Here is a 27261-nt window from a genome sequence, read left to right as displayed (position 1 = left end):
CAAGGAGTGGACTGCTCTTCCACTACAACACCGGACCACAGGGGACATTTTAAGTTCAAATAGTTTTTTTGAAAAGAAATTGAAGTGACCAAACACATTATGCAATAAAAAATTGTACATCTTTACATTCCAAGCTCATTACATACAGACCAAAAGAATTAGACCAATAGTGAGAAAAGGAAACAGAAAAATGCAAATTAAATGAAATACATATGTCAACTGGGTACATAATAGAAACTTATGGAGCTATTAGGGAGTCTAGGGTGGTTTAAGAACCTCCTGTTGAGAGGGTTGTGGTAATGAAAACTTTTTGGCACTGGTATCAATAAAAAGAGTAACAGGCGACCACTAATCACGTTTGGTAGCCAAGGAAGGTGGGTATACAAAAACAGTATCTAATCTGTGATTATGGCAAACAGTGTATCACCAAGCACTGTAAAATCTTCGATGAGTCTTTCCAATTGACAGTAATTTGTTGAAAGGCAACCGCCAGCAATAAGTCTATAATATTGACATTAAGAAAAGTATCATCCCAGATGGGCGAAATACTACCCAAGAAGATGTGAGAGAAAAAGGAAACTTGGTGTCATAAATTAAGTTAATTTGAGACCATACTTGTTTCCAAAAGCGGTGTACCGGGGAACAATTGAATAACATGTGTAAGGTCAGCATTGGGGGAGGAACATGACCAACATGTGTTGGGAATCAATGAAAAGCGTTTAGATAGAGTAGCTGGTGTAAGCAACAATCTATTGTAGACAAAGAATAATGTTTGGGTAATATTTGCTGCTCTAGAGGCTTTACGTATTTTGGACCATACACCATTCCACATTGATAGAGGCTAGCACGTGGCAAAATCCTGTTCCCAGGCTTCTTCCGTTTTTGTCTTCCGTATCTTGTCATTGATACTTTGTAGGTGCTTATAAATAACAGAGGCCTTGGTTGTAGTCAATAACCAGGCCCGAAGACTGGCAGAGGGGTTCAACGTGTCAGAAGTATTTGGTGTAATGGGAAGGTGAGAAAGAGAATCCAACACTGCTGTTTTAAGTAAATTATATTTATTGTTAAAGGAGGTAGGTAAATGGAATAACTGCTGGAGCGTATTAAAGGGTATAAATTGTGATTCTGAGAATAATTGATTTATCCATATTAAGCCTCTTTGTCTCCAAGTCTTACAGTAAAATGGTTTGTCATGGGTTAATACATTTTTATTATGCCAAATCGTTGAGTTTAAGAAGGATTTTTTAGAGTCATGAGTAAAGTGAGAGGGCACCTAGAGTAATTTAGAAGTGTTTTATTTTGGGAGTAGAGATGGATTGTGGTTTGCATGATAAAGAAAGATACTCACAAAATGAGTAAGGAGTAAGGAAAAGGCGTTCCACTGATGTCCAAAGAGGACAATCATCCGTAGAGTCAAGCAGCCATAAAGAGGCCTGACGTAATAGGAAGGCTTTCTGGTAAGCAGGCAAATCCGGAAAGTGTACTCCACCTTCTGATTTAGGGCGAATTAATTTTAACAGGGACATTCTAGGTTTTTTGTTACCCTGTGTTCTGGTTGACGGCTTTAAGTCTGTACTCCATATTTCTTGCTTTCCAGGGGTTGCTTCGCTCCCCCCTTCCCCCCCCACCTGGCTGCTTCTTGTGGGGGTTCTTCTCCTCCTTACCTTCTGGCTGGTCCCACTTCTCTTCGTGGACGGGGTTGTGCCACTGGGACGGTCCTTCTCTGGGGCTTATTCTGGGGTTCCCTTGCTCTGTCTTAGTCTTGCGCTCGGCTCGTTCTGGGCACACTGCTTCATAGTATTTGCCTGCTGCGCACGACTGGTAGTTATGGTCCACCTCCGTGGGCCTTGGCGTGTGCCCGTATGCTCCTGTGCCTGGCTTTGCTGGAGCTTTGCGCGACTGTCTTCCTTCTCACGTATACGCCTATCGGCTGTGAGCCTGTTCCTGCCTTGTCCCCTGCCTCGGGGCTGCTACCCGTTCAGCTGTCCCCTTCGCTGTGTGTGTGTGTTCTCATGAGGCGGACTCTGCCTCCGTTCCACCTCATCTCCTTGGATTTTGCTGGTGGTTCTTTCTTCCTTTGGTACTCGCTTGGTGCCGTCTGTCCCTCAGGGTTTTCTGGCGGACGCCCTTTGCCCTTCGGGTAGGCTTGCGGTATCCTGGCCTACCATTGTCCTTGCGTACCTTTGCTTGGTAGGGGCTGGGCCGTCCTTCCTGTCCCCCATGACACATCCCCTGTTGGGGCCCTGTGTTCTTCCAAGCTGGTGAGTTTCTTTCGCAGACCCTCCTCCCTTCTGGGTATGGCTAGAATATCTATTCTACATTTAGGAATCTGCGGCTAGTAGTCTCTATTAGATGTACAAGTTACTTACCTTTGGTAACGATTTATCTGGTAGAGACGATTATAGCTGCAGATTCCTTAACTGCCTGCCCTTCCTCCCCGTTCTGCGAGAACCCTTCAGCTTGGTCTTATGCACTCGCCTCCCTCCGGGTGGCTTTGTCTTCTGCAGGTGCCCTCTTTCACTTCCTCCCTGACAGGATGCTTCGCTCTATTTATTTGTCCCATTCCTTCCTTCCTGCTAATTGGACAGGAGGTTCATGTGTACTTCTGCATCCCTACAACCTGGTTATTCCAGTGTGGGGCCTACTCATAATCTTCTCCCTTTTTTTTTTTTTTTTCTCTTTTTCATTGCTTGAGGTTTCCGACTCCTCTGCAGTCCTCTGGGTTGGGGTCTCTTGGCTGTGCCTCAGCTCTTCGCTCTTTGCAGGGGATATGACACTCCTTAATAGTGTTGTCTTGGGGTGATTTGTCGTTACTCGTCTGTTCTGGGCTTGTTGCTGTTCACGGTTATAGATTGTGGTTGCAGTCTGTCATTTGCCCCGACTTTTTTCACATATTTTTCTGTCTCCAGGGAGGATATCACCTTCACTTTGCGGGGTTGCTTCTCAGAGCGGTGCTCTGCTCTTTCCCTTCCATGGCTTTCAGTACCACAGTGCTGGCACTGTCCGTCATGGTGCTGTTCTTCACCATTCGCTGCTTTCCTTTCTGTTTCACTGCTGTTTTCGCACACTGTTACAATACTCTCTCAGTTTTGTTTGCGATGGCTCTGCGTTGTAGCGCGGAAAAATTCTCAGAGGAAAACTGATGTCAGCGCGCCGGGGTGGGACTTACGTGACCTCGCTGACGTCACGTCTGCGGACAACGTCGGGCGGAGTCACGTGGTGCCACACCCGGCGCGCATAGATGCTGTGGCAAAAGATTTTCTGGATCCAGTCTCACGCCTGGGGATCATTCTACGTTAAGGAATCTGCGGCTAGAATCGTCTCTACCAGATACATAGTTACTGAAGGTAAGTAACTTGTACTTGTGGTGCATCTCCAACACTCAAGCACTGTTAGCGTGATACGACTGTGCGCACTGGGATGAAATGGAACAACTGATCTAATATTTACCTCCGGAACACAAATCAAAAGCACAAGATCTGGTTCATGAAGGGCAACTTATTGCAAACAATCAAATAAGATTTTTAAATACCCCATGCGATAAGGAACATTTATTTTGTCCAGTGGTAGATTCTTCATTTGAGAAAATGAAGAAAGATACTGAGGTAGCCAAATCTATGGGAGCCCTTCAGTCCACGCTGGGTTGTGCTTCCTTTCAACACTCCTTTTACCGAGGAGATTCAAACAATACCTCTTCGGAAGCCACCAATAACTAACCCTCTCCATCTAGGGGTTATTTAAGGGGAGGTTACAGGGGTAACAACGGTAAGGGCAGGGGCTGGGGTTCAAACATAAGCAACTCCCCCACCGACACTAAGCAGTGACTTGCCCTCACTTACCCCCCGACCACTCAACACCTGTCGGGGGAAGACTGTCAGATTTTTTACCAATCTGGCAAACAATACCAGACAATTGGGTACTCCAAATTATCCGTTCTAGTTACTGCCTGGCATTTATCAACACGCCTCCAAATATTCCTCCAAGGCCCCACAAAATATCACCAGGCCACCTATACCTCAAACAAGAGGTTCAGTCTCTACTAAAAGGGGCTATATAAAAGGGGCTATAGAGCCTGTGCTGACCCAACATCACGGGTCGGGCGTATACTCCTATTTCCTGATTCCCAAAAAAGACGGTTCTCACACCAATTTTAGATCACAGAGAACTCAACCGGTACATTCAGTCAGACCATTTCCACATGGTGACACTTCCGCTACAGAAAGGCGACTTTTATGTACTCTAGATATAAAAGACGCCTACTTTCAGTTACGAGTTCACACTGCTCATCGGAAATTCCTCAGGTTTGTGGTAGCGGGTCAGCACTATCTGTTCAGGGTACTCACATTCGATGTCACCATCGCCCCCAATGTCTTCACAAAGTGTCTGGCCGTTGTAGCTGCTCACCTAAGGAGACAAAGCATCCACGTCTTCCTGTACTTAGACTGGCTCATCAAAGCCAACACGTACTAACAATGTCTACAGCACACTTTCAAAAAAATGTGGTTACTGCATCAACTAGGGTTCAAGATCAATGTACCAAAGTCACATTTCTAACCAACTAACACAAAGGAGTACCTAGGAGCCACAGTAGATACTCAAACTCTTGCTTTTCCCCGCTTAGCCAGAATTCGAAATATTCAGGCTTTAGTTCTCCGCTTTCAACCCAACCGTTAGGTTTCAGCTCGAACTCACATGCAGCTACAGGGATGCTGCATCAAGTTTACTAAGTGTGGAGTTTGAAAACCTAAAGAAATTCTTTAAAATTATACTATTTAACCAAAACGGTTTTACTTACCTGTTTACAGGAAATGTCCCAGAGTAGTGTTCAGGTATACTACTCTGAGTAAGTAAAGTAATCTAAAAAGTAACTTACCTGGTATTTTACCGAAGCCCATTCAAGTCTATGTACTGTATTTACAAAGTATTGCATTTCTCTGCAACCGTACTGTAAGTCAAAACAAAGTGCGTTTACAATTCAAACGGTTTACGAACAGCATTACGACTGTAAAGTATTTATTGCTTACCTGTGCCAGGCTTGCTTGGTTCTAGAAAATAAAATAACTAAAAGAATATTTTCATACAAAAACAATTGGTCTGAAGTTGTCGGAGTGTGAATTCATTTGCTGATTGAGTGGGTACAACACTGTCCTCTCGTACTGCCCAACCACACTGCCACAAATAGAGAGTGAGTTGCTATCTAACTTGACCTCTGCCTACCCTTGGGGTTCCACTCGACTCTGTGCGCAGTATATCCAGTGGCGTCACTAGGTGGGTGCTGGGGTTGCGGACCACACCGGGTGACACCATCAAATGGAGACACCAAAATACAAAAATAATGGGACCCCCACCCTGCCCGCGGACCAGCCTGCATGGAGGAGCCCCATGCCCGGAGCCCAGGCAGGGACAGCATGGCATCCATAGGGGACTTCGACGGAGGCACGGTACAGGGGGGTGCGGAGGTCAGGGCACAGCCACGGAGGAGTGCATAGCAGCCCAACAGTTAATAAACCAGAAGTCGTACGCCCGCCCTCACGCTGCCCTGCCTCTTGAAATATTTCCATTTCCGGGCAGCATGCACAATAGCACCTCAGACGGTAATTGTAATGACGCTTCAGCCTGTCGTGGAACGGGGACTTAGGTTGGTTTGGAGAGTGGGGAAACTGTTGATAAACGACGTCTGCGCTGAGCTATAGTCTGTAAGAGCCCAGCAGGGCCATTATCTGTTGAAGTTGTGCCATGTTCCTGTTCCAGTGGCTCACAGCACCGAGCGCGCAGGCAGGTGGTTCCTCAACGCCTCACCTGTCCCAGGGCCCATATTGTAAGTGGGATGGGTCATGCGCGCGGAGGCGTTTGTTGTTTGTCACAGTATGTACTCGGCAGCCAGAAATGGCCAGAAGAGCTGATCTGCTGGTGTCCAAGTGTCGAGGTGTTACCAGTGGCGTCACTAGAGGGGTGTGGGGGGTGTGGACCGCACGTCACCATGGGTTACCGCACTGGGTGACACCAACCCTAGTGACGCCGCTGAGTATACCTCACTTCAGTATAGTATAAACAGAGCCAGCTTTCTACAGTTGGAGATTGTCTTGTAGTTAGCTTTTCAGGCGTTCCAAGCTGGAATTTGAAACATTTGAGCAGGTGCTGTGACCAGTAAGTTTTACTTACAAAAACAAGGAGACGCACAGCTCCACAATTGTCCAAGCTAGACAAACTAATTTGAAATTGGGTGGGGTCATCAAATGTACTTGCTGGTCTAACATCTCCCAGGGAGGACTACGATTTTGTTTATCAACTCAGGGGGGTGGGGGAGAGGAGAAGACCCAGACAGTGGATCTGTTCGACACCCACAAGAAGGCAGAATGTCAAAACTTCACATAGATATTACCCACATCCAGATTCCTTGGGCAATGAACTATGGATCACATGGACAAGGATGCTTGCTCACGCTTCTCCCCGGCTGCCACCTGTCTTATGTAGTGGAAATGCAAAATGTACCACTAAGACAAATTGTCTGTTCTCGGCGATGGACTGTCTGCTGTTGTACTCTTTACTTACCTGTCTTTACATCCACTCAAAAGCTACAGCTCCATGCAGACCTGCTGTCTGCATCAAGTACAGTTACTGCAGTCCAACCTCAAATTGCTCAGTCTGAGAATTCAGGTTTTTTGCAGCTACTAAAACAGTATGTTGAAATCCTAAGATATCAGTTGGGTATCATCGGTGGCTAAAACACTTAATTTACTGTTCTAGCTAGAGCATTCAGCCCTTAGCAGCTGAAGTTCTGTACACTGCGTGTTATCTGTTACAGTTGCAGATGTTTGGGCTAGCCCTAGTAAAAATACACTTTGAGGTAACAGCTGTATACCTTCAAAACTGACTGACTGCTCTATCTTCAAAATTCCTGTTAGTCTTCATGAAAAGTCTGTGGTAAACCCTCCTAGCCTGCCCTCTGTTTTTTCTGGGACCTTAATGTTGTATGGGGGCTCTCTTCAAACCACTTCCCTTGTTTCCACTGCACCCCCTCTCTTCAAAGTTATTTTTAGGTCGAGGACTACCGGTCTGCCGAAGGCAGAACCGGAAGTCGAGATTTAATGTTTCCTAGAGTGGCTCCTTAGCCCGCCTCTCTTTTTGCTTCTCCTCCATTGGCTGGCTTCCTAAACGGAGGCCCGCCGTTGGAGGAGAGAGCCGTCCCTCCAAATAGGCTCCGTCTTTTTCAGATTCGGGGGCGTGTTTTTGCTGTTCTTTCCACTTTTTAGCCACGCCCTTTTAGAACAGCAGGAACACGCCCCCGAATCCGAAAAAGTTTCGGAGCTTCCATCCGCCATTTTTTTGCTATAGTCTGGCCGTGAGGATCCATCCGTCCGGCGCCGTGTTGTTGTGCTGGTGGCGGCGCTGCCGGGGCAGGCTTCACCGGATAGAGTGAGCAGAAGAGCTTAGGGGTGACTTCAGCAAATAATTCTGGGCTGCTGATTCTGTTTTGGTGGTCTCTGTAACACGTGTGGTTTTGTGGCAGTTTGCAGCTCGGCGACTTTTGCGTTGTGATAGCCTGATTACGGTGACTGCTACGACTTACTTGACTCTTGGTTTAGGATGTCTAAGGCATGGGGCTGTCACCGATGACGAAATTATCCGTAAGCGGCTCCTAGAGTGAGAGTAGACCGTGAGAAGCTGGGTGGCATTCGTTGGCGGGTGCCTACCCCGCTTATTAAGTTATTCCTACGGCGGGTGCCCACCCCGCCGTACATTGCTCTTTTACCGCTGGACACACTTCTTTAAGTGGATAGGCCCACTTTAGCCACTATTGAACATCCAGCAACGCTCCCTATGCTGCCATTGGATTGCTCATATAGTGGGTTTCCAACTTGGTTTTGGTGCGTTTCCAACTTGTGCTTGGTGCTTCTGCACAACCGATGTCGATTACGGGGCATGAAAACACCTGGGACATCTGCAGCAGACCCAGAAGGGGTTGTTCTCATTTTTGTGGAGGGAAAGGGTAGAAGTGCCTCACCACATCAGTGCTCAGCACAAAAACCGGTCCCCTCCTCTCGCATGGCATAACTGTTTAGACATTGGCAGTTCTGGTACACTTAAGATGTGGAGCACAGCTAAAACTCACGGATGACTTCAAGCCTTCCAACATAGACAACAACACTGCATTAATACACACTTCAAACCACCAGACTGTCGCATCCAACATATTATTTAATGTTGAGTACCACAAGAACACAAACGTGTCTGCATTATATTAAACTCTTTTACCGCTGTAGATCTCCGCCGCTGCCGCCCGCGAAACCGGAAGTCAGGCGCCGGAGTTGTGACAGGGGCGGGACTTAGAGGCAGGAAGCGACGGGAGCCTACCCCGCGCTCCTGCATTGGTCGCCAGGAGAGCTGCGCTTCCCCGAGGAGAGGAAGACGACCGGAGCTGGTGCGGAGGGGGGCGCGAGGCACATCGTCGGTGCCTGCCCCCTCCGCGGTGCAAGACGCCTGGAGTCCTCCCTGCGCCCGGTGAGTGGGGCTCTCTCCGAGAGAGGGGGCCGGGGCAGTTTGGTCGGACACAGAGCGAGGTCGCTCCAACGGCCGCAGAGTAGTCTTTGAGAGCCTGCGTGGCTCCAAGGCTCGAGGGGGCATATTGTGCTAAAAACGCGAGGTAGCTCCCACGAGGGGTCACGTACCTGTCTAGGCTCCAAAGTCGGGGGCATTTTGCTTAATAAGAGGAGCGGCCCCGGAAGGCAGCGGGCCGCCCCAACATTGGCCCCCCATATTGGTGCAGAGTCCAACGAGACTCCAACGGTTGGGGGACATTGCTGATTCTCGAGCGCGGGTGGCGCTCCCACGAAGGGACAGTGTTTGTCCAGAGCGCGAGTACGCTCCAACGACGGGGGCAATATTTGCATAGAGCCCTGACAGGCTCTAGGGGGCATTTCGTGCTGTAGAGCCCTAACAGGCTCTAGGGGGCATTTCGTGCTGTAGAGCCCAGAGGGGCTCAGGGGGCCACACGTGTTGCGTATTTAGAGTCCAGGAGAGGCTCCAACGACTGCCATAATTGTTCTCAGGGCCCAGAGGTGCCCAGGCTGGATTTAAGTCAGATCTGCAAGACATATTGCCCCAGTCTCGAACTTTGAGTAGACCTCGTTTGATCCAAATTGGAGACTTGACACGGCGTGAGCTTAAGGACATACACTGGTGGACCAGTAGCAACAACTTGATCAATCATTTGATCATTTGTTTTCAAAATCATCTAATGATCGTATCCTAAAAAGATGGTGACCCTAAGCCTAGGCTGTATAGCTAGTGTAAACAATATACACATCAGGGAAGACACATGTTGTATCTAAAAAATGTATGCCTAAGGCAAAAATTGTGGTGTTTGGAGAGGGAAAGTCCAGATTCTGAACCTGCTAGTAAGCGAGGGAAAGACTGGAGACCGGCTCTGAGCCTCTTTATCCTCAGCCCAGGGCCGCCCGCCCAGCACAGCCTCTGATAACCTGACTCGGGCGGCTGCCTCGCCCGAAAGCCAAATACTAATTACTCCAGTTTTGGGGCGTGGAGCTCGGCGGCTCCCTGAGGGGTGTGCCTCTCGTAACATCCCTGTGTCTGTGGCCCGGCCCTGCCTCACGGCGCTCAACTTCACCCCACTTCACCCCACGGCGTATCGATGACCGAGGGTAAATACAAACGCTTCCGGAGTCTTAATATCTTATCGGGTATATTTGTATAGCACGGCGTTCGCCAGTTATTTGACTTCTTGGCGCTTTGTGCAGGTTGTATTCTGCAGCTGTGATTCACTCTCACTCACTACCTCAATCACTCTCTATCTCACTACCTCACTCTTTCTATCTCACTGACTCACTTTTACTCTCTCTTTCACTACCTCTCTCTATCTCACTACATCACAACATCACTCTATGCTTATATATCACTACCTCACAACATCCCTCTCCCTCACTACCTCACTCTTTTACTACCTCACTCTCTATCTCACTACCTCACTCTCTATCTCACTACCTCACTCTCTCTCTCACTACCTCACTCTCTCTCACTACCTCACTCTCTCTCACTACCTCACTCTCTCTCACTACCTCACTCTCTCTCACTACCTCACTCTCTCTCACTACCTCACTCTCTCTCACTACCTCACTTTCTCTTTCAATACCTCACTCTATCTCACTACCTCACTCTCTCTCTGCTAATGCAATAGGTATCACATATGCAAAAAAAAGCTAATGCCAATAGAAATGACAATGCCATTTATTTAGGGATACAAAGATGATAAAAAAATAATGAGCAATACCAATAGCTCTACCTATAATATTGCCGAGACCATTGCATTGTAAATGCTTGTTTTTACTTGGGGCTCGCTCCAAAGTTAAATGAACATTGGACTTTGTTATACTGGGAACTGTTTCTACAGGTACGCGAAGTAAGATTGTGCTAGTCTTATGTTATTTGGCAACATTTGTATCCATATTTCAAGTCAGCCAGTCTGTAATTTAGCTTTTTCCTACTTCCACAATCTCTTGCAACACAAGAAATACACACATCAGATGTCTAAATGGTCATCATATATTATGATTGTATTATGCTGTCCATTAGGAAAACCAAAATCCTTTTTGTAGCATTTACACCGCTACATCAACAAGGCATATCAAACCCATCTCAAAGATAAGGTTGACAAGGTAGATTGTTCAATGCTTTCATCTGTTATACCAAACCCAAATCTACCCAGAGCACATTCCACACGCATGAAAGGAGGCACAGTGCCATTCTTCGATAATTTCCCACTAGCAGATATTTGTACGGCTGCTGCCCAGGCTTAAATTCACACTATTACTAAGCATTATTGTGTTCACATTCATGCCCATCAAAAAACTCAAATTAAGCATGCAGTTAATACATTGTTCCTAATGTGTTCTGGCTCTGGTCACTAGCCACCTCTTTGCTCTTCAGTCTGTGCACAGCATTAGTTTGACCACTATGCTTGCTGCATACGAAACATGCTACTTTAGCAATCTGTTTGCAGCTTGTGGAGCTGTAGATTTAAAAGTGCACTTGTTTTCACTAGTAAACAGGCATCTGGGATCTCTAGCTAAGAGCACAGGTCAGACCGTTTTCAAATGAAGAAATTATTTTGCTGAATATGTCAAAAGTAACTGTTTTTCCACTTGGCTTGAAGACAATGACTAAAATGTAGCGGGTGATAAGTGTATTTCGCTTGAACAAGGGAGACCTGCTCTAAAAAAAGGCAATTGCTAGCACACCATTTTGTGAACCCCTGAAGTGTAAAAGTAGTTTAACCAGTCACTTATTCCCGTGCAGTATAACGATCTAAAAGCCATCTTTTCTTTTGTAGGATCCTCCTAATGAAGGATGAATCTGTGCTTAAGCACCTCTTGCAGCAGGAAGCAAAGAAAAAAGAATCCGTACGACTAGCTGAAACAAAGATGTCAAAACTATCTGAACAGATGCAGGCTACCGAAAAGATTCTCACTGCAAATAGGAGTTTTTTGAAAAAGCTACAAGAGCAAGTAAGTTCGAACTTGTGTGCATAGCCTAGGAAACAGCAGAAAATGTAACCTGTATGACAAACCTAAAAAATAAAAAGCAGTTTGTAAGCATTGTAGGATGTTGGCTCTCTGTATAGTGTATCAAAACGAGGAGCACTGTGTAGCGAGTTCAGGTATCCAATATCAATAATCTTTATTCTCGGTCATTTAGACCATCAAAGATAAAATACAGTACATTTTGTTTTAAAAAATTGAGAATTAACAATGTTTTAAGCAAATTAAATCACTCAATAACCTTAAAAAATTTCATGATTCAAAACATTAAAAAACATTAAGAGTCATAAAAGATACACCGATGTCTTAATACTTTAAACAGAGGCCCCCGCTTTTAAAATGCGAGATCGAACATACCACATGGCCATTAGATACTTTGATAGTGCAAAAACAATCGGAGGTGACAAGTCAGTTTTGAGGATTCTAAACGCGGGCAAATATTTCCTAAAGCCCATGTTTTTAAGAATAGGTAGAAGCCAGTATCTTCTCGCTCTTTGGTAAGCTTTGCAAAAGAGAACCACATGTAGGTCACTCTCATGAGGGTATGTGCAGGCAGGACACTGCTCTTCCACTGAGGGCCTGGACCATGAACTGGTGAAGGCCCTCAAAGGGAGAGATCCGTATCTCCATTGTAAATATAATTTTCTTGCCAGCACAGGGCCCATTCCGTCCAATACACTTTCCATTTGGTAGGAATCTTTCAGTTGTATAAATATGTGGGTCAATGATCCCACCCGTGTATTATCTATATCAGTGGTCAACTTCGACTGATAATAGAATTGTGAAAGTGCCTTACGAGAGGTCCTCTTACATGAGTTAGCAGGGTCGATCCATAGTTCGGAAAGACCTAGGCTTTCACATGTACTCCTTATATATTTTAGCCAGGGGATATTGCAAATATTTGGTAAAGCCATAAACTCTTGGAGCTCTCTTCTGTAATCACCAAGATCCTGGCTACTCCATATTCTTCGCCAAAAGGCCAGGGGCTTCAGCCCTAGCTCCTCGGCAATTGGCCTTAGACCTAGATCCAATCTCAGGGGAAACAGTGGGGTACTCGAAGGGAGGGCCACTAACTGCCTAAGAAACCTGTTCTCAGTAGTTGTAAAAATTTTTGCAGAAACATGGCCCCAAAGTTCCGTCCCATATACGACTGAGCCCCGAGCTTGAGATTTGTAAATCTGTATCATAGGGCCCAGTGGGCGATATATAGATTTGCCCGCCATTCTTAGAATTCCCCCCGCCTTCTGTGATAATTTCAAATTTGCCTTAGTCAGATGAGTCCCCCATGTCATTTTCTCATTCAGGGTAACCCCCAAATATTCGAATGTGGAGACCCTCTCCAATCGCACCTTGCCTAGGAGAGGGTTTGGACGTGTTGAAGGTGTTGGGTTCAAAATCATAAATTTTGTCTTGGAGGCGTTGATTTCAAGACCCCTCTCAGTACAAAATTTCAAGAACCCGTCCACTATCCTTTGAATTCCCATGGGGGATTTGGAGAGCAGCAGGGTGTCGTCTGCAAACATTACAGCAGGCACCCTGCTGCCGTTCAATTTGGGAGCGTCGATGTCTTTTAACCTGGACAAATGGGCGATTACCCCGTTGACAAAAAGGGCAGAACAGGGTGGGTGCTAATACACATCCCTGCCTCACCCCCCTGTCAACTGGGAATCTTTCTGTTAAGCCCCCCATCCGGCCACACCTGACCTGCGCAAAGTTGTCCTGGTGTAATTTAATCAGTATAGCCAGGATGTCTAACGGGACTCCCATATCGCCCAGGACGTTCCAAAGTTTGGATCTAGGCACCAGGTCGAAGGCAGCCCGCAAATCCACGAATACCGTGTACAGGCTGCCCCCTTCCAAAAGTGCCGTCCTCCAGTATATAAGACTAAGGCGAAAAATTTGATCGGTAGTGGATACCCCCTTTCTAAACCCAGCCTGATAGGGGCTCATAATAGCGGTCTCCTCTATCCAGTTCTGCAGACGGTCTAGAATAAGCCTCCCGAAGAGTTTTTGCGACACATCTATCAAACTGATGGGTCTGTAGTTGGATGGGAGCAGAGGCGAGCCTTTCTTGAAGATCGGGACCACCTCTGCGCCCAGCCAAGTACAAGGCACATGCATGCCCTTAAGAATCGCATTAAATAGCGCCAAAAAATAAGGGGCCCATATATCTGGCTCCTGTTTGAAGAGATCACCTGGGAGGCCATCCAAACCGGGTGCCTTTCCCGCTGACAAGCCTGTTATAGCAAGCCGGACTTCCCTTATTGTGAATGGATCCCCTTCCTTGCAATTATAGACCGACGGGATAGTAGTGCAGCTGCTGGCACCTCTGAGTACAGAGACTGAAAGTGCTCCTGCCAGGTCTTAGAAGAAATATTTGGCTCTATTGCCGAAACAAGTTCCTCAGAGCCTGAGTTGACAATTCTCCAGAACTTCCGTGAGTCCATGGAGGCTAGGGCACTAGCAAGTTCTTCCCATTTGTTCTGGTCACAGTCAATCTTCGCGTTGGTAGCTAACTTCTTATATTCACGTCTCTTGGTTTGAATCTCCAACCTGCTATTGCGGTTCTTGATGCTCGACAAGAGATCTCTCCTTGCCCTACGGCACGCCGCATTATACCAGGTGCACTGATTCCTTCCTCTTCCCCTCCTTGGACCATTGTTAAATAGATCCACAGATAGGGTCTTTACGAGTTCTTCATGATGGAGCCAAATTTGCTTATTTTTGACCCCTGTAGTAGATTCAGTACTCAAATGCGCCATTTTTTCCAAAATGGGAATAAGGCTATTATAAATCCGGGGGAGTTTATCTGCGCTTGTTTCTATTTTTTCCCACTTAATTCTTCTCCTATTGTTTTCTAGAACCAGGTCAGGGTGTGTCTTGTACAATTCTGCTTCCCCGCAGCCCTGACCAGGGAGGAGAAAGTCCAATTCCAGGGCATTATGGTCGCTGTCTTCTCTGTCGATGACCCTAAAATCAATGACATGCGACCATGAGGATAATTGCACTAAGATGTAATCAAGTCTTGATTCCCTGCCCTTCCGATTAAATGTGGGTTTGCTCGGGATATCAGATTTAACTTGCCCGTTACAAGCCCTAACTCCATGTCTCAAAGTTAGGGCAGTAATCTGCACTGCCAATGGGCTCCAAGCTTTTGGCGAAATGGATTCTATCGGTGGTACTCGCCATCTTGCCTCTTCCTCTAGGCATGCCCCATCTAAGAGACCTGGTAGGGGTTCATAGTGTGAATTCAAATCCCCGCCCACTACGAAGGGGAACCCCTTGGGCAATTCAGCCAAAAGATCTGTGAGTTTGTCAATAGTAGGGGATTCCTGCGAGGTGGCGACCGGTCTCGAGTAGACATTCACCACCGCTAATCTGCAGCAGTGGGACCATTCCAGTAGAACCACTAGTATATCTTCTGAAACCACTGGAAAACGCGTAGCTTTGCATCCCAAATGGACTGCGACCCATGTTTCAAGACCACCTGATGGGCGCCCCCTTCCCCCCCATTTCGCGGGAATAGAGAATACTGCAAAGCCCTGCCTCACATGCTCCTCTCTCTCCCAGGTTTCCTGGAACATACATAGGTCTTTGGAATCAATATATTCCATCCATTCCAGGGAATCGGACTTATTTCCCAAACCCGCCACATTCCATGATAATATTTTTAGTGGCAGGGGCCTATCACTCGGGGTAGTGGTAAGGGTACAAACATTCCCTTTATCACTAGTCATAATCTCTGTGTGACAGGGGGATGCTTGTTTCTTCCCCCACATTATGAAATGTATTGCTGGCGGAATTGCTCAAGGGCACATGGTGTTCCAGGTGATTGGGCAGCTCTATTTCTTGACTGGTTTCGTCCGCAGTCTCCCATGCTACAAAATTAGACTTCCCACTTGCATCTGTAGGCAGTCAGTCGACCATGTCTAGTAGGCTGTAACTATTCTGGGTTGGAAGATAAAATTGCTGATAGGGTCCCCAGGAGGAATGATTATGCTCACCTAGGCCCCAATTGTCGCCTCTCCTGTGGCAGATTTCCCAACCCTCTTCAGCCATATTGGAGGAATAATGGGCTAACTCCTCTCTTCGAGAGTTAGGTAATACTTTCCAACCTCTTGATGGTCCCCCGCCCAATCTCTCCGGATGTGATTGTTGAGCGTTGATTTCAGGGTACCCTTGATGTTGTCTACTAGGGTGATAAAGGACTCCACTTTTTTTGAAATCTCCCCTCCCAACCGGTCTTTGTATCTGAGCCCCCCAGATCTCATCCTCCCTATCATATGCTAGAGGGGGGTAAAAAAAGGAGAGGGGTAGAGATTGGATAATAGTCCCCTCTTCCTTAGCGGTCCATCCACAAATGTAACGGACGGTCCTCTGGTCTTTAAAATGGACTATAACGCAGTCACCATTTATGGATTTAGTTAAGCTGCCCAACCACGGGACCCTTCGTACCATGAGAACGGGGCTTGATATACCTTCAGGGAGCGGTCTATAAGTACATAGCCAATTAATCACCTTATTTTTGAGGGAAGCAGTGGATTCTTTAGAGGTAGCATTCAATTCTGGTACCCCTACCAGGACAACAGTGTATGGGGCTGCCTCTGGGGGGAGGTTTATTGGTCCAGGGTTTGGCCTCTTGCTCACTCCCTCTGCCATTGGCTCCACATTATTCAGTCAGTCGGTAGGAGCGAAGGCACTTTGCCCAATTTGGTCTGCCCTAGTTTGAGGAGAAAATAGATGATTGAGCTGATCTGCATGATTTTTTGGAGCATCTGCCCTCAAATGGATGTTAGTATTTGTGGGCAAGATGGGTATTGCCTGCTGTGTTATATGTGTGGCGCTTTTAGCCCGATTTATAGGCTGGGAGGGACCTATTTTTGTAGCCCTATCGGGACCCTTTATTACACCGTTGTTGGCTGTTTTCAGACTGTCAGCTAGTTGGACTGTGGATTTTTCTATGACCACTAGCCTGGCTTCCATTTTTATTAGCCTTTCTTCCAGTGGACTGAGGAGGTTTCTTATGAGGGCACCTATGTCCGCAAGGGTAATATCCTCCTCAGTAGGCTCAAGTAAATTTAGCTCAGGTTGGTTACTTGTCTCCCCTGGTAGATCGGAACACATGACCCCAGCCCTGTCTATTTGCAATTTTTCCCTGACATTCAAACAAGAGCTTTTTATTATCTGGTTTGTGCAGAGTTTTGTAATATTTGGCTTTCGCACACCCTTAATCTTGAGTCCTCCGCTCTTTTTGGGGATAGTTCCTTCTCTAATCCCCTTTCGCTTGTTCACTTTAGTGACTCTGGTGTTGGCATTGTCAGTGTCTGGCGTGGGATTTAAAGTAATTGATATGGGGTGGGGTTGAGCAGGCGGGAGAGTTAACATGCTAAGGTCTGCACAATCACTGGAATCCTTCTACTTAGCTGAGAAATACAATTTGATATATCCAGCGACCCAGAGAGATTATTCATACCATCCACCCCTGTGTCCGACACAATAAGTTCAGGGCTTACCACAGGAGATTTTGCCTGAGCCAAGGGGCCCATAGACTATCTCCGCACCCAGTCAAGTTCTTGGGATATTCGCCTTTCCAGAAGCGTGATGTCCTCAATTAGCAGTGACCCAGCTTTCACAAAATAGTTATCCAATGTTCCCTTTGATAAAGTTGCAACAGCCGTCGCACTTTTGCTTCTTGTTTCTATTGTCGACATCTTTGCAGGGAAGTGCTGATGATGGCCCGCTACGTCCAACAATGTTCTAGGGGGGGTCCGGGGGGATGGCCCAGGCCCGGCCTCTCCCGTCCTCTAACGGCCTCAAACGGCCCGCTCTTTGCCCGGTCTTCGCTCCGGGCGCGTTCCGCTGGCGCGTAGAGGCGGGACTCTTATGCGGAAAAAGTAATGGGACAGGAGGCGGAGCCGGGAAGAGGACACAGGTGTGCTGGGTCCACGCAGCAGCGAGCACCCTGGTCCTCGCAGTCCCGGGTCGCGATGGTTCACAACGGCCTCCCCAGGTTCAGCGTCCTTTGAAGTCAGCGGTCCCAAGCAAGGAAAGAGACCAGCTTCCCAGTGACCAGCAAACAAATGCAGCGAGCGGTATCCATTATTAGTGTATAGGGGCTTGCTTTTATAACCTTAAAGTGCTCTATTTGTGGCAATGTGGCCGAGCACCCGTAAGCTCCTCAAAGGGGAGTGTTAGGCATTTGTTGCGCACACAATAAATGACACACTAAATAAAGAAATTTGACACACCTTTTTAGAAAAAATAATACACTTTTATATTAATTTAGACACCAGGATCTGAGATTAGGTAAGTACTTTTCGAGTTAGCGTTTTTCAAACACTTAGAAAATACAGTTGTCAGATTCGAGGCATGAGCTTTGAACGCTGTAATTTTATCCTACGTGAGAAACCTACATTGCATAGGGGTGCTTGCAAACAACTTGCAGTGCTGTTCTTCTGGACTTAAGGTCAGTAGGGGCGAAGGTCCTCAGAACCACCAACTGTTTTGGGTTACCTGCCCTGGTGTGTCCGGGTGCAGAGGTGCTGGTTGCAAGGGTAGCCTCGAATGTTACCGCGCAAGTCTGTGGAAACCTGCAAGCAGAAAAATGCTGCAAGTAGTCTGTCGGCCCCCTACTCACCTTCAGTCCAGGCTAAGGTTCCCGTAAGCCCCTGAAAAGTGCCCGACTGCAATGTTTTCCCCCATAGAATAACATCACCGCTTCAGTAATGCCGCCAAGTGTAAATGTTTTAAACTTAAAAAATAATCATAACTCAAAGTTCTTGCCTGATTCTGATGATCTTGGCATCTAAATTTATATAAAAGGAAGCATCTCTTTAATTTGATGTTGGATTTCTCAAAGTGTCTTACTTACTGCCTTTGTGTGCGCAGTAAATGCTTAGCACTACTCTGATATGCCCAAGTGCTCGCCCACACTACCACATGAGCATTTGGGGTAGTGTTTTTGCCTCTGTAATTACTTTGGCGTTTGTATGGACTCTTCGCACAGTGTACCCCTTTTTGTCCCACGATATAGAGCCAGTTTCTTACAAGAGGCATATTGGCTCATTTAAATATGCTTTCAGATGTAATATAATGCACCCTGCCTTAGGGCTACAAGGCCTGTTGTAGGGGTGACTTACATATATTACATGCAGTGACTTGGGCACGGCACACAGTGAGGGTGCCTTGTTGTTTTCACTCGTGGTTTGCACCATTACACGCAGTCAGTAATGGTAGGCTGAATACAATTTGTATGGAGGTTCCTTATGGTGGCATAATACATGCATAGGGACCCTCTTTGGCACCCGTAATAGGAAAGGTCCTCCTCTGCTTTTTGACTGGTATTTGATGCTTTATTGACAAAGTGCACTGGGTTCCTGCTAACCGGGTCCCCAGTGCCAGATCTCTTTACCTAAACTGCAAAATTGTTTTCCCGAATCGGCACTACCTTTAGCACTCCTTGTAAGTCCCTTGTAAATGGTACCTCTGGTACCTGTCATAAGGAGGCTATATAGGGTCCTTAATGGCTGCAGCATATATTGTACCACCCGCAGGGCCTCCTCACCCAACTCCTCACACGTCTTTGTGCAGACAAATGCGAAAACATAACCTGGCACACAGTGGTGTCATGCTGTAGGAAGCTGGCTCTGTATATACTATACAGAAAAGATGTATAGTGTGTCGAGAGTCCAGTGAGTCCCCAAAGGTGTGGTAGAGGTTAAAATCTATAATACCTTACTGAAGTTAGTGGTAGCTGAGCAATTAGGCTTATCAGAGGGTAGTGTTATGCATTTGTTGTACACACTCAGGCAAGAAATGACACACACTGACAGAATCCAGACCAATTGTTTGTATAAAAAGTTGTTACTTTGGAATTTTTATTACCAGAACCAAGAATTGCTTAGTTGCAGGTAAGTGATGCTTTCAAAACCATAATACCTTTCAAAATACGGTGTGCTTGGGTGTTACAAGTTACTTTGCAGTTTAGGAAATTTCAAGTATTTCAAAGAGTTTACAGATTACTTTCTAGTTACTCTAACTTAGTGTAAAACAAATACAGTTTAGGTACTGGTGAGAAAGTCCCCTCTTTCTGCATGGTTGCCCCCACGTTTTACTGAATTGCTGATGTGCTTTGACTGAGTGTGCCCTGGGCTCCTGCTAATGAGGTACCCAGAGCTTATGTTATTTCCCTAACACTGAATTGAAGCCTAAACCCAATTTTTATCTCTGGTGACAGGTCAGCCCCTGGTGAATGGTTCTTCAGGTACCCAGGGCACTGTGACCAGAAAAGGCCTCAAGGGCTGCAGCACTTGATGTGCCACCCTTAGAGGGCCTGTACTGTGAGAAGTTGGCCTGATATACGATGTCACTAGTTCTATTGTACACCTTGTATCAGTCCAAACAACCCTTATGGTGATTGGTTGTAAAGTCAACCTTATAGACCAGCTATCCTAGTGGTAGCATGGACAAGAGCAGTCTTGGGCTAAACTCTGTATGGCATGTGAAGCCAGCTGTTATACCATTATAGTCCCTTGAATACCAAATGAAAGGACACCACACCAAGTATATCTAAAGTTAGAATGTATTTATTCTAGCATATACCCTCAGCACTCTTTGAGGTCAGAGTTCTAAGTACAAACAATTTCTTAAGTAGCATACGTTAAGTTACACAGGAAAATACAGTTGGGCCCAGGGGCCACGCAAACCATATACTAAGAAAGTGGTATAAGTACCACGTCACGAACTGGGAGTAGGCCTAGGGCCTAGAGAATCGCTGGGGCTACACTACCCTACCAAGAGTTAGGAAGTGGGAGGCCCACGGGAAGCGTGTGCAGTGTGGAAACACACATGCGGGTTACATTAAAGTCAATGGGAATGTAACAGTTAGAAATAGGGAGAATAAGGACACTTCCGAAGGAGCTAGGAGGAAGCAACTCAAGACTTAGACACTTGGATAGTCAATATCCACTGGAGCACCGCAGTACTCGTGTTACCTCACCCACAGGAGACGGGTGCATAGGTGTGAAGATGTGTCGGGTGTCGTTGCTGGATCCTATGGATGCCTGAAGAACAGATGCTGGCAGGCGGCCAGGAGGAAGATGTCCGGTGGATCCAAGTGTGGATCTTGAAGGAGGAACTCCTGCAAGCAGAGGGGACAAAGACTGGGTCACTAGCCAGTGACCGTGTGGAACCAGGAAGGAACCAGGCGATGTCGTGCAGAACACAGGTGATGTCGTGAAGCCTGTCTCTGCAGCTGCGTGGGTCAGGAGGCGTCTAGGACGACCAGAACCAGGATACGAGCTGTCCCACAAAGGATCTTGCGGATGGCGGAGTAGACGTCTCGATTGGAGTCAACAAGCCTTGGCAAAGGCAACCCACGCGGAAAGGGAAATTCGCTTCAGGTGCAGACCAGGAAGGTCTGGGGTGCTTCTCTTTCACAGGGAAGCAAGGGCCAGTCTGGAGGAGCCAAACCAGCAGTGTAACGTTAAAGGTTCGTCGTCACAGAGGCTACTAGCCAACGGGCCAGCAACCAGACAGACGCGTCGAGCAGAGAAATGCAGAAGGGCCCCACGCAGAACTCGTGGAGTGTGTGGGGCTGATCTTCGGTGCAGATGGTGCTTGGAGTTGGGACGTCTCTATCCCCAGAGTACAACTTCGAGGATGCCTCAGAAGCTGCGCTGGAAGCTTCTAGCCAATTTTCCCAGGTAGCCGGTCCCACGTCTCTCGTCGCCTCCACGGATCTCAGCTCGGCTGTGGATGTGGATCAGGGTCTGTGAAGTCTGGAAGTCAAGGGGCTGGTCGGGCTCTGCAGTCGGGTCCTCGTAGAACTTTGGGCAAAGCAAACGGCAGGTTGCTTGATGGTCCCTGTTTGCACAGGGTGGCCACTCCTTGGCCACAAGGGAGATTCTTCAGTCTTCTTGTCGAAGGTCCAGAGTTTCGCGTCTTGTTTCAATTCAGGATAATCCAAAGTCCTACGGACTCAGCTCCCCCTCTTATACTAATCTGGGGGGCTGGGTTACCTGCTAGGTCCCTCCTATGGGTGGGACCAGGGAGGGGGGTGGTTACACCCCCCTTCCCTTTGTCCAGTTTCACGCCAGGACTGGGGCTGGAGTGCCCCAGCACCGGTTTGAACCGGGCTATGCATGGGACACCTTGTGTGTCCCAGGCGGTGTCTCGTTTCTTTCATCCCTCCCTGCCCCAATACACCAAGTCCTGTCTGGGGTGGTGCTAGCACCTCCCAAGGCAGGAAACCTATTGTCCAAGCCTCCCTCGCTGGAGCAGCAGCAGGAGGTCAGACTTGTCTGTGTCAGCAGCGTCCATTTTGTGACGCTGGGGCTCTGGTTAACTTTAACGGGGTAGTAGGATTTCAACAGGTCTTCCCACTCTAGAAGGGGGGAATACTATCTTCACCGCCAGAAATGGTGTGGGGGTAGTATTCCAAAGTGTTAGACACCTTACACGACACGTTTTTATAAAGCCAAACCATAGTTAACATAACCGTGAGGATTATAAGGCACTTTGAGTATATGGTAGGCTATATCATAGAACAGCTATAAGGACATGGTTCCGAAAGCTGCAGACAGGCTCAGCTCATGCTAGAGCACTATCTCACATGTTACCAAGCACTCTGCCCCCAGGATTGTTAAGGCCTGCTATAGGAGTGGCTGACAGGTTACCCATGTGTCTATATATAAGGTAGGTATAGGGATACTACACCTAAGCAAGGGGTGAATACACAACCTTGCCCCAGCTGAGTGATCAGCCAGTTGTGTCACGATGGAAGGCCAGCCAGGGGTAGCATAATACATGCTGCAGCCCCTGGCAGGCCTAGGGTACACCTATGCCCTGGGTACCTAGGGTACACTGTACAGGGTCCAATAAGGTGATCCTTACCAATTGGGTTATGCACCTAAAGAACATAGTAGGAATTTAGAGAGAGAACAGCTGGGCTGTGGGTCTGATTAGCAGGCCCACAGCCACATCTAAGTCGAAAACCAGTAAAGCAAAAGCAAAAAGTGGGGGTGACCATAGGAAGCAGACCCTACTCTCCTACATGTACCCTGACACACACACACACTTCCTTTGCAGGCTGAGTGTCTGGGTACAGAACTCAACAGAGTTGACAAGGCACACATCCCTGTGTGCCATGCGCACAACACACACTGCCCTGGCATACATCAGCCACCCATATAGCTGGGTGCCCTATGCCAGTAGTGTGGGCACAGGTGCATGAGCCCTGTGCCCCTACAGTGCCAAGGGCCATTCCTGGGCACTACACGCAGTGCTGCTATTAAGAGTATATGGTGCTGGGAGCTCGTCAACACGAACTCCACATAACCATGATGGCTGCACTGAAGACTGAGAAGTTTGATATCAAACTTCCCAGCACATTAAACCCGCTCTGATGCCAGTGTGGGATTTAATGTACAATGTACGACAGAGGGCATCTTGGAGATGTCCCCTGAAACCTAACCTACAATCCACGTCTGGTCTGAGGGGCTGTCTAGGCTGCCACACAGCAGACATGTTGCTGGACCCCTGGGTAGAGAGCCATCCGCACATCTTGGGCGAGGTGCTAGGTCTCCTCACCCAGGATGGGCAGGGGAAGCTTCAAAGGCATACCACCTTTGTGAGCTTTTCCAGGCCACTTGCTGTACTCAGCAACTGGCCCCTACCGGTTCTGACCCCCCACTCTGGCGGGAAGACTGGCCGAAAACCCCAAGGAAGGAAAGGGGATGTGCCAGCCTCTGCCAACCCCACCCCTCAGGTGGGAGAGGCGAGGAAGCACATCTACGGGCTCTAGCCATCTTGAAGATGGGAAGCCCTACCCCCCTCCCACCAGAGAGTGGCAGGATAGGGGGTGTACCCATCCCAGAGCAGGGACCCATTGGTCCCTGCCCTTTACAGCTAGCCTGACCCCCAGTACACCTATACTGAGAATGCGACACTTGAAGGGTTTCTAATACTTTCCAATTGCCTAGAGTGTGTTCCCTATCACTACTCAGAGTGTCGTGGTGTATCAAATTTAAAATGTCATAGAACCATCATAACGCAAATCCCACCCAGAAGTGACCAGAAAAAGTGTGGGAAAGGAGAGAAAGCACCTCAGGGTAGTAACACCAAGGGGGTTGCTGGCTGGTACTCGCTGGTATTCTCCATGCAGAAAAAGAAAGTGTGTGTTTTCTTTTGTAGCAATTGCATACCCAGTGAAGTAAGGAAACATGGTAAAACTCAAGTGTGAATGAACTATCAGTGCCTAATGTCTTTGCGAGTGCCCATTGGACCTTCTGATTATATAAGTGTAATTCTCACCATTAAAAACCGGTGAAGCTTACTGGCTCAACTTAACTTTATTAGGTGCATTAAGCTTCCCCAATTAAAAATGGTTTCGGTCAAACCATTATCAATTCTCTAAAGTCAACATGTTTCGTTACTGAACCGTCATGCAACTAATGCAGGGCATTTGGGGTTCCAAATATCAACTTCACGTGAGATTCACCTAAAACCTATGATGGTGTGACAAAGAACATAAAGAATGCCATATGTAAAAGCCTTCTGCCTTCTGGGAGGACATGCTATAATCCAAAGCTTGCTCTGAGAAATGTAAACAAACCCATCTTTACCAATCTGTTGCAGAGTCTCTTCGTACCTGCAACCGTCTTAGACTGGCACACGCGTCCTCCGATCACGTGCCCCTGGGGTGACTGCCCAATGTCTAGTCCCCTTTAAATGTATATAACAAGACATTACACCTCATATCAATTCCTTTTATCCTAAAAAGCATAATCGCGTTTTCCCGTCAATGTTTTTCAAACTTATTTCAATGTTAATATTGCTCAGCATATCGCAACACGGGCACCCAAACTTCCTGTGAGCCCCCTTTCAAGGCGCAGCCTGTTACAACTATATCTGCGTAGTCACGCCTCTACATAATGACGTTATCGGCTGGACCGCCGATACATATTCATGGTGGGCAGGGCTGGATAAAGATCATAGCCGGAAAAGAACATATTCAGCGTTTTTTTTAACACGGATAAAAATAAAGGTCCAGTCGTACAGCTCCAGTCATTCCAGCGCACCTCCAACAACTGTGGTGCTGCATATTAAAGCCCACATATCTGTGCGGTGAAAAACGCACACACACCTCCCACATGCACACGTCTTACCCCTGCCGTGTCTCACTGGCGTGTGTGAAGCTCTGTCATTGAGCTCACACACCCACGTGGCATAAGTACATAGCTGGCCCCGCACTCACTCAACCAAGGCGCCTCATGTCATCAGTGGGCAATTCCTTTGTGAATGGCGGCCATCTTAACGGAGAGGCATTGACTGAAAAGGTAACTTTTAATAAAGTTTTAGGTTGTTTACTTTACCACGTACTGTGGAAGGGGAAACTTTTAGCAAGTGAAAACATGCATTCAATTTGAATGATCAACACGTTCAAAGGCCCGAATTGCATTCTGAAATTGCCAGCATAATGCTGGTTTCAAGAGCTATGCAGGAAAAGGAGACATTGGCACAGCCCCCTTTACATCAAAGAAATGATTATATGAAAAAACCCTTATTTGAAAAAAAAATTTAAAAAAATGTTTATATAATTATTTTCACTCTTTATGTGATGCCCTTAGTATATTTAACTTAAACCATAGGGGAAGAGAACAGTGATCCAGAGACTTGGGACCCTGAATAGTGTGCATATTATCAAGTCCCATTTAGCCACATAAAGCAAAACAGAGGATGGACTGATGTTCTCAACTAGTGCCCAAATGGAGAGCTGAGGATGTTCCTATGTTTCACACACAGCCCTCCCCACGATGTATAAGCAGACCACATGTCAAACCCTTTCATGCACCCTCACCCTGTACAGATGAATCACAGGCATGACTAAAATGTATACAGACATAATGTCTACCGATATCCAGAACCGCATCTCATTGCATCATGCATCAAAGCGTTCTGGTGCAGAGAAGGGACCTTCAAAATATCAAAGTGCTAATGTTCACGATCACGGTATACACCTTGTTTTCAGCGTCTGCTAACTATTCCATTCGATAGTCGTTCAATCCCACCTGATCTGCGCGCTCAGAAAAAATCCATTTCGCTTCTTTCCTTGCCAAAATAGATTCAATATTGTATGTCTCACCCATCACTCTCTCGAACAGTCATCTCAGATCCCTAGGATCATGTTGTTTCTCATTGAAGTGTTTCACTTGTCGAGTTATCAACTTTTTGGTCTTGAGTGCTCAAATGCTTTTGTACACGCACTTTCACCTTCCGGAAAGCCAGTAAATGACGTTGGTTGTGTTGCAATTACAAAACTTATTCCAACTTATTTCCGTCTTGCAAAATTACACTTTTAGTGACCTGAGTAAGGCTACAAACCGAACAGCCACCACACGGATAATGACCAGATGGAAGATTGGATGACTGTGTTAGAGTGCGGGTATGAACAAGTTTATCCTTCAAGTTGGGCACGCTCCTGAATGCAAACCGTGGGGGTGGCATTTTATTAGTGGCCGTATCAAGAAGGGGCCAATGTGTCCTCACTATCTGTCTCACTTTTGTCGAGAGGGGATCAAACGTAACTACAGGGAGGCACTCATTTTTCTGCTTTTCACTCCTCGCCAACAAAGCATCCCGTGGAGTATTTAAAGCATGCTTACGTGCTTGCTTAATGACTGATAGGCTATTCCCTCTCTTTCAACTTGATCACCAGTTGTTCCGATTGCTCCACAAACTTGCCAGTTGTGGAATAATTGCAGCGATATCGCAAAAACTGGCCCACCGAGAGGTTATTCCTCAGAACCCTGGGTTGGAACGAGCGGTAATGGAGAGGGGAATTCCTGCCCGAAGGTTTTTGATCGACATTAGTAACCAACCCGTGGTCCGTAGCTGTGATATCTACATCAAGGTACACAGCAGACTTGTTACTAACGGACCAGGTAAACCTAAGGCACTCGTCAGCCTGATTCAGCCATGCCAAAAATGCTGACAGGTGGTCCTCTGTACCCGTCCAGATACAGAGGCCATCATCAATACATCTCCTCCAAAGGGAAATATTCCCTTTGAAGGGGTTGGAGGCATGATGTATGACATTTTCCTCGAACTGGCCTACACAAATGCAGGCCAGACTGGGGGCAAATGTAGCCCCCATTGAAGTCCCCGATACCTGTAGGTACAGCTGATTTTTATATTCAAAAGTTCCTGGTGAGTGCCAATTCAATACATTGCAGGACAAACGACTGGGGGGTATCATAAATCCAATCCAGTGCCCCAAGAGCATGCGCTGCTGCCACCAGTGTGGCACCTTGGGGTATGCTGGTATATAATGATTCAATATCAATGGTAACCAGCAATTCATTCTCCGGATCAAACTCCAGTCTTGAGAATGTTCAATATGTCAGTAGTATCCTGCATGTATGAGCATTGTGTAAGGACTGATTCTCTCAGAAAAAAGTCCGCAAATTGGGACACGGGCTCCAAAACCGACTGAATGCCCGAAACAATCGGGCGCCCTGGTGGCGGACGCTGTGGCTTATGGTTCTTTGGTAAACTGTAAAATGCTGGAACACGCGGTTTCTGAATGATGATAAAATCTGCTTCCTTGTGTGTTATCCATTTTTTCTCCACATCGTCCGCCACCAGGGTTTTGATGGTGTCCAGGAGTTCGAGTGTGGGATCCTGCATCAAAGGTTGGTAGTTAGTG

General features: G+C 47.0%; 1 protein-coding gene across 1 annotated transcript in view; it reads left to right on the top strand.

Moving 5' to 3' along the window:
- The window catches only part of ZFC3H1 (zinc finger C3H1-type containing), an 844920-nt gene that overhangs the window by 180262 nt on the left and 637397 nt on the right, over window positions 1–27261 (top strand). Inside the window, exon 13 of the mRNA XM_085652529.1 lies at window positions 11348–11522. Within this exon, the coding sequence (XP_085508655.1) occupies window positions 11348–11522 (175 nt within the window). The remainder of the gene's footprint in view (window positions 1–11347; window positions 11523–27261) is intronic.

Source organism: Triturus cristatus, chromosome 4_1 (genome assembly GCF_964204655.1).
Source record: "Triturus cristatus chromosome 4_1, aTriCri1.1, whole genome shotgun sequence".
Lineage (NCBI taxonomy): Eukaryota > Metazoa > Chordata > Amphibia > Caudata > Salamandridae > Triturus > Triturus cristatus.
The sequence above is the reverse complement of the archived record's forward strand: the minus strand, read 5'-3'. Positions and strand labels throughout refer to the sequence as shown.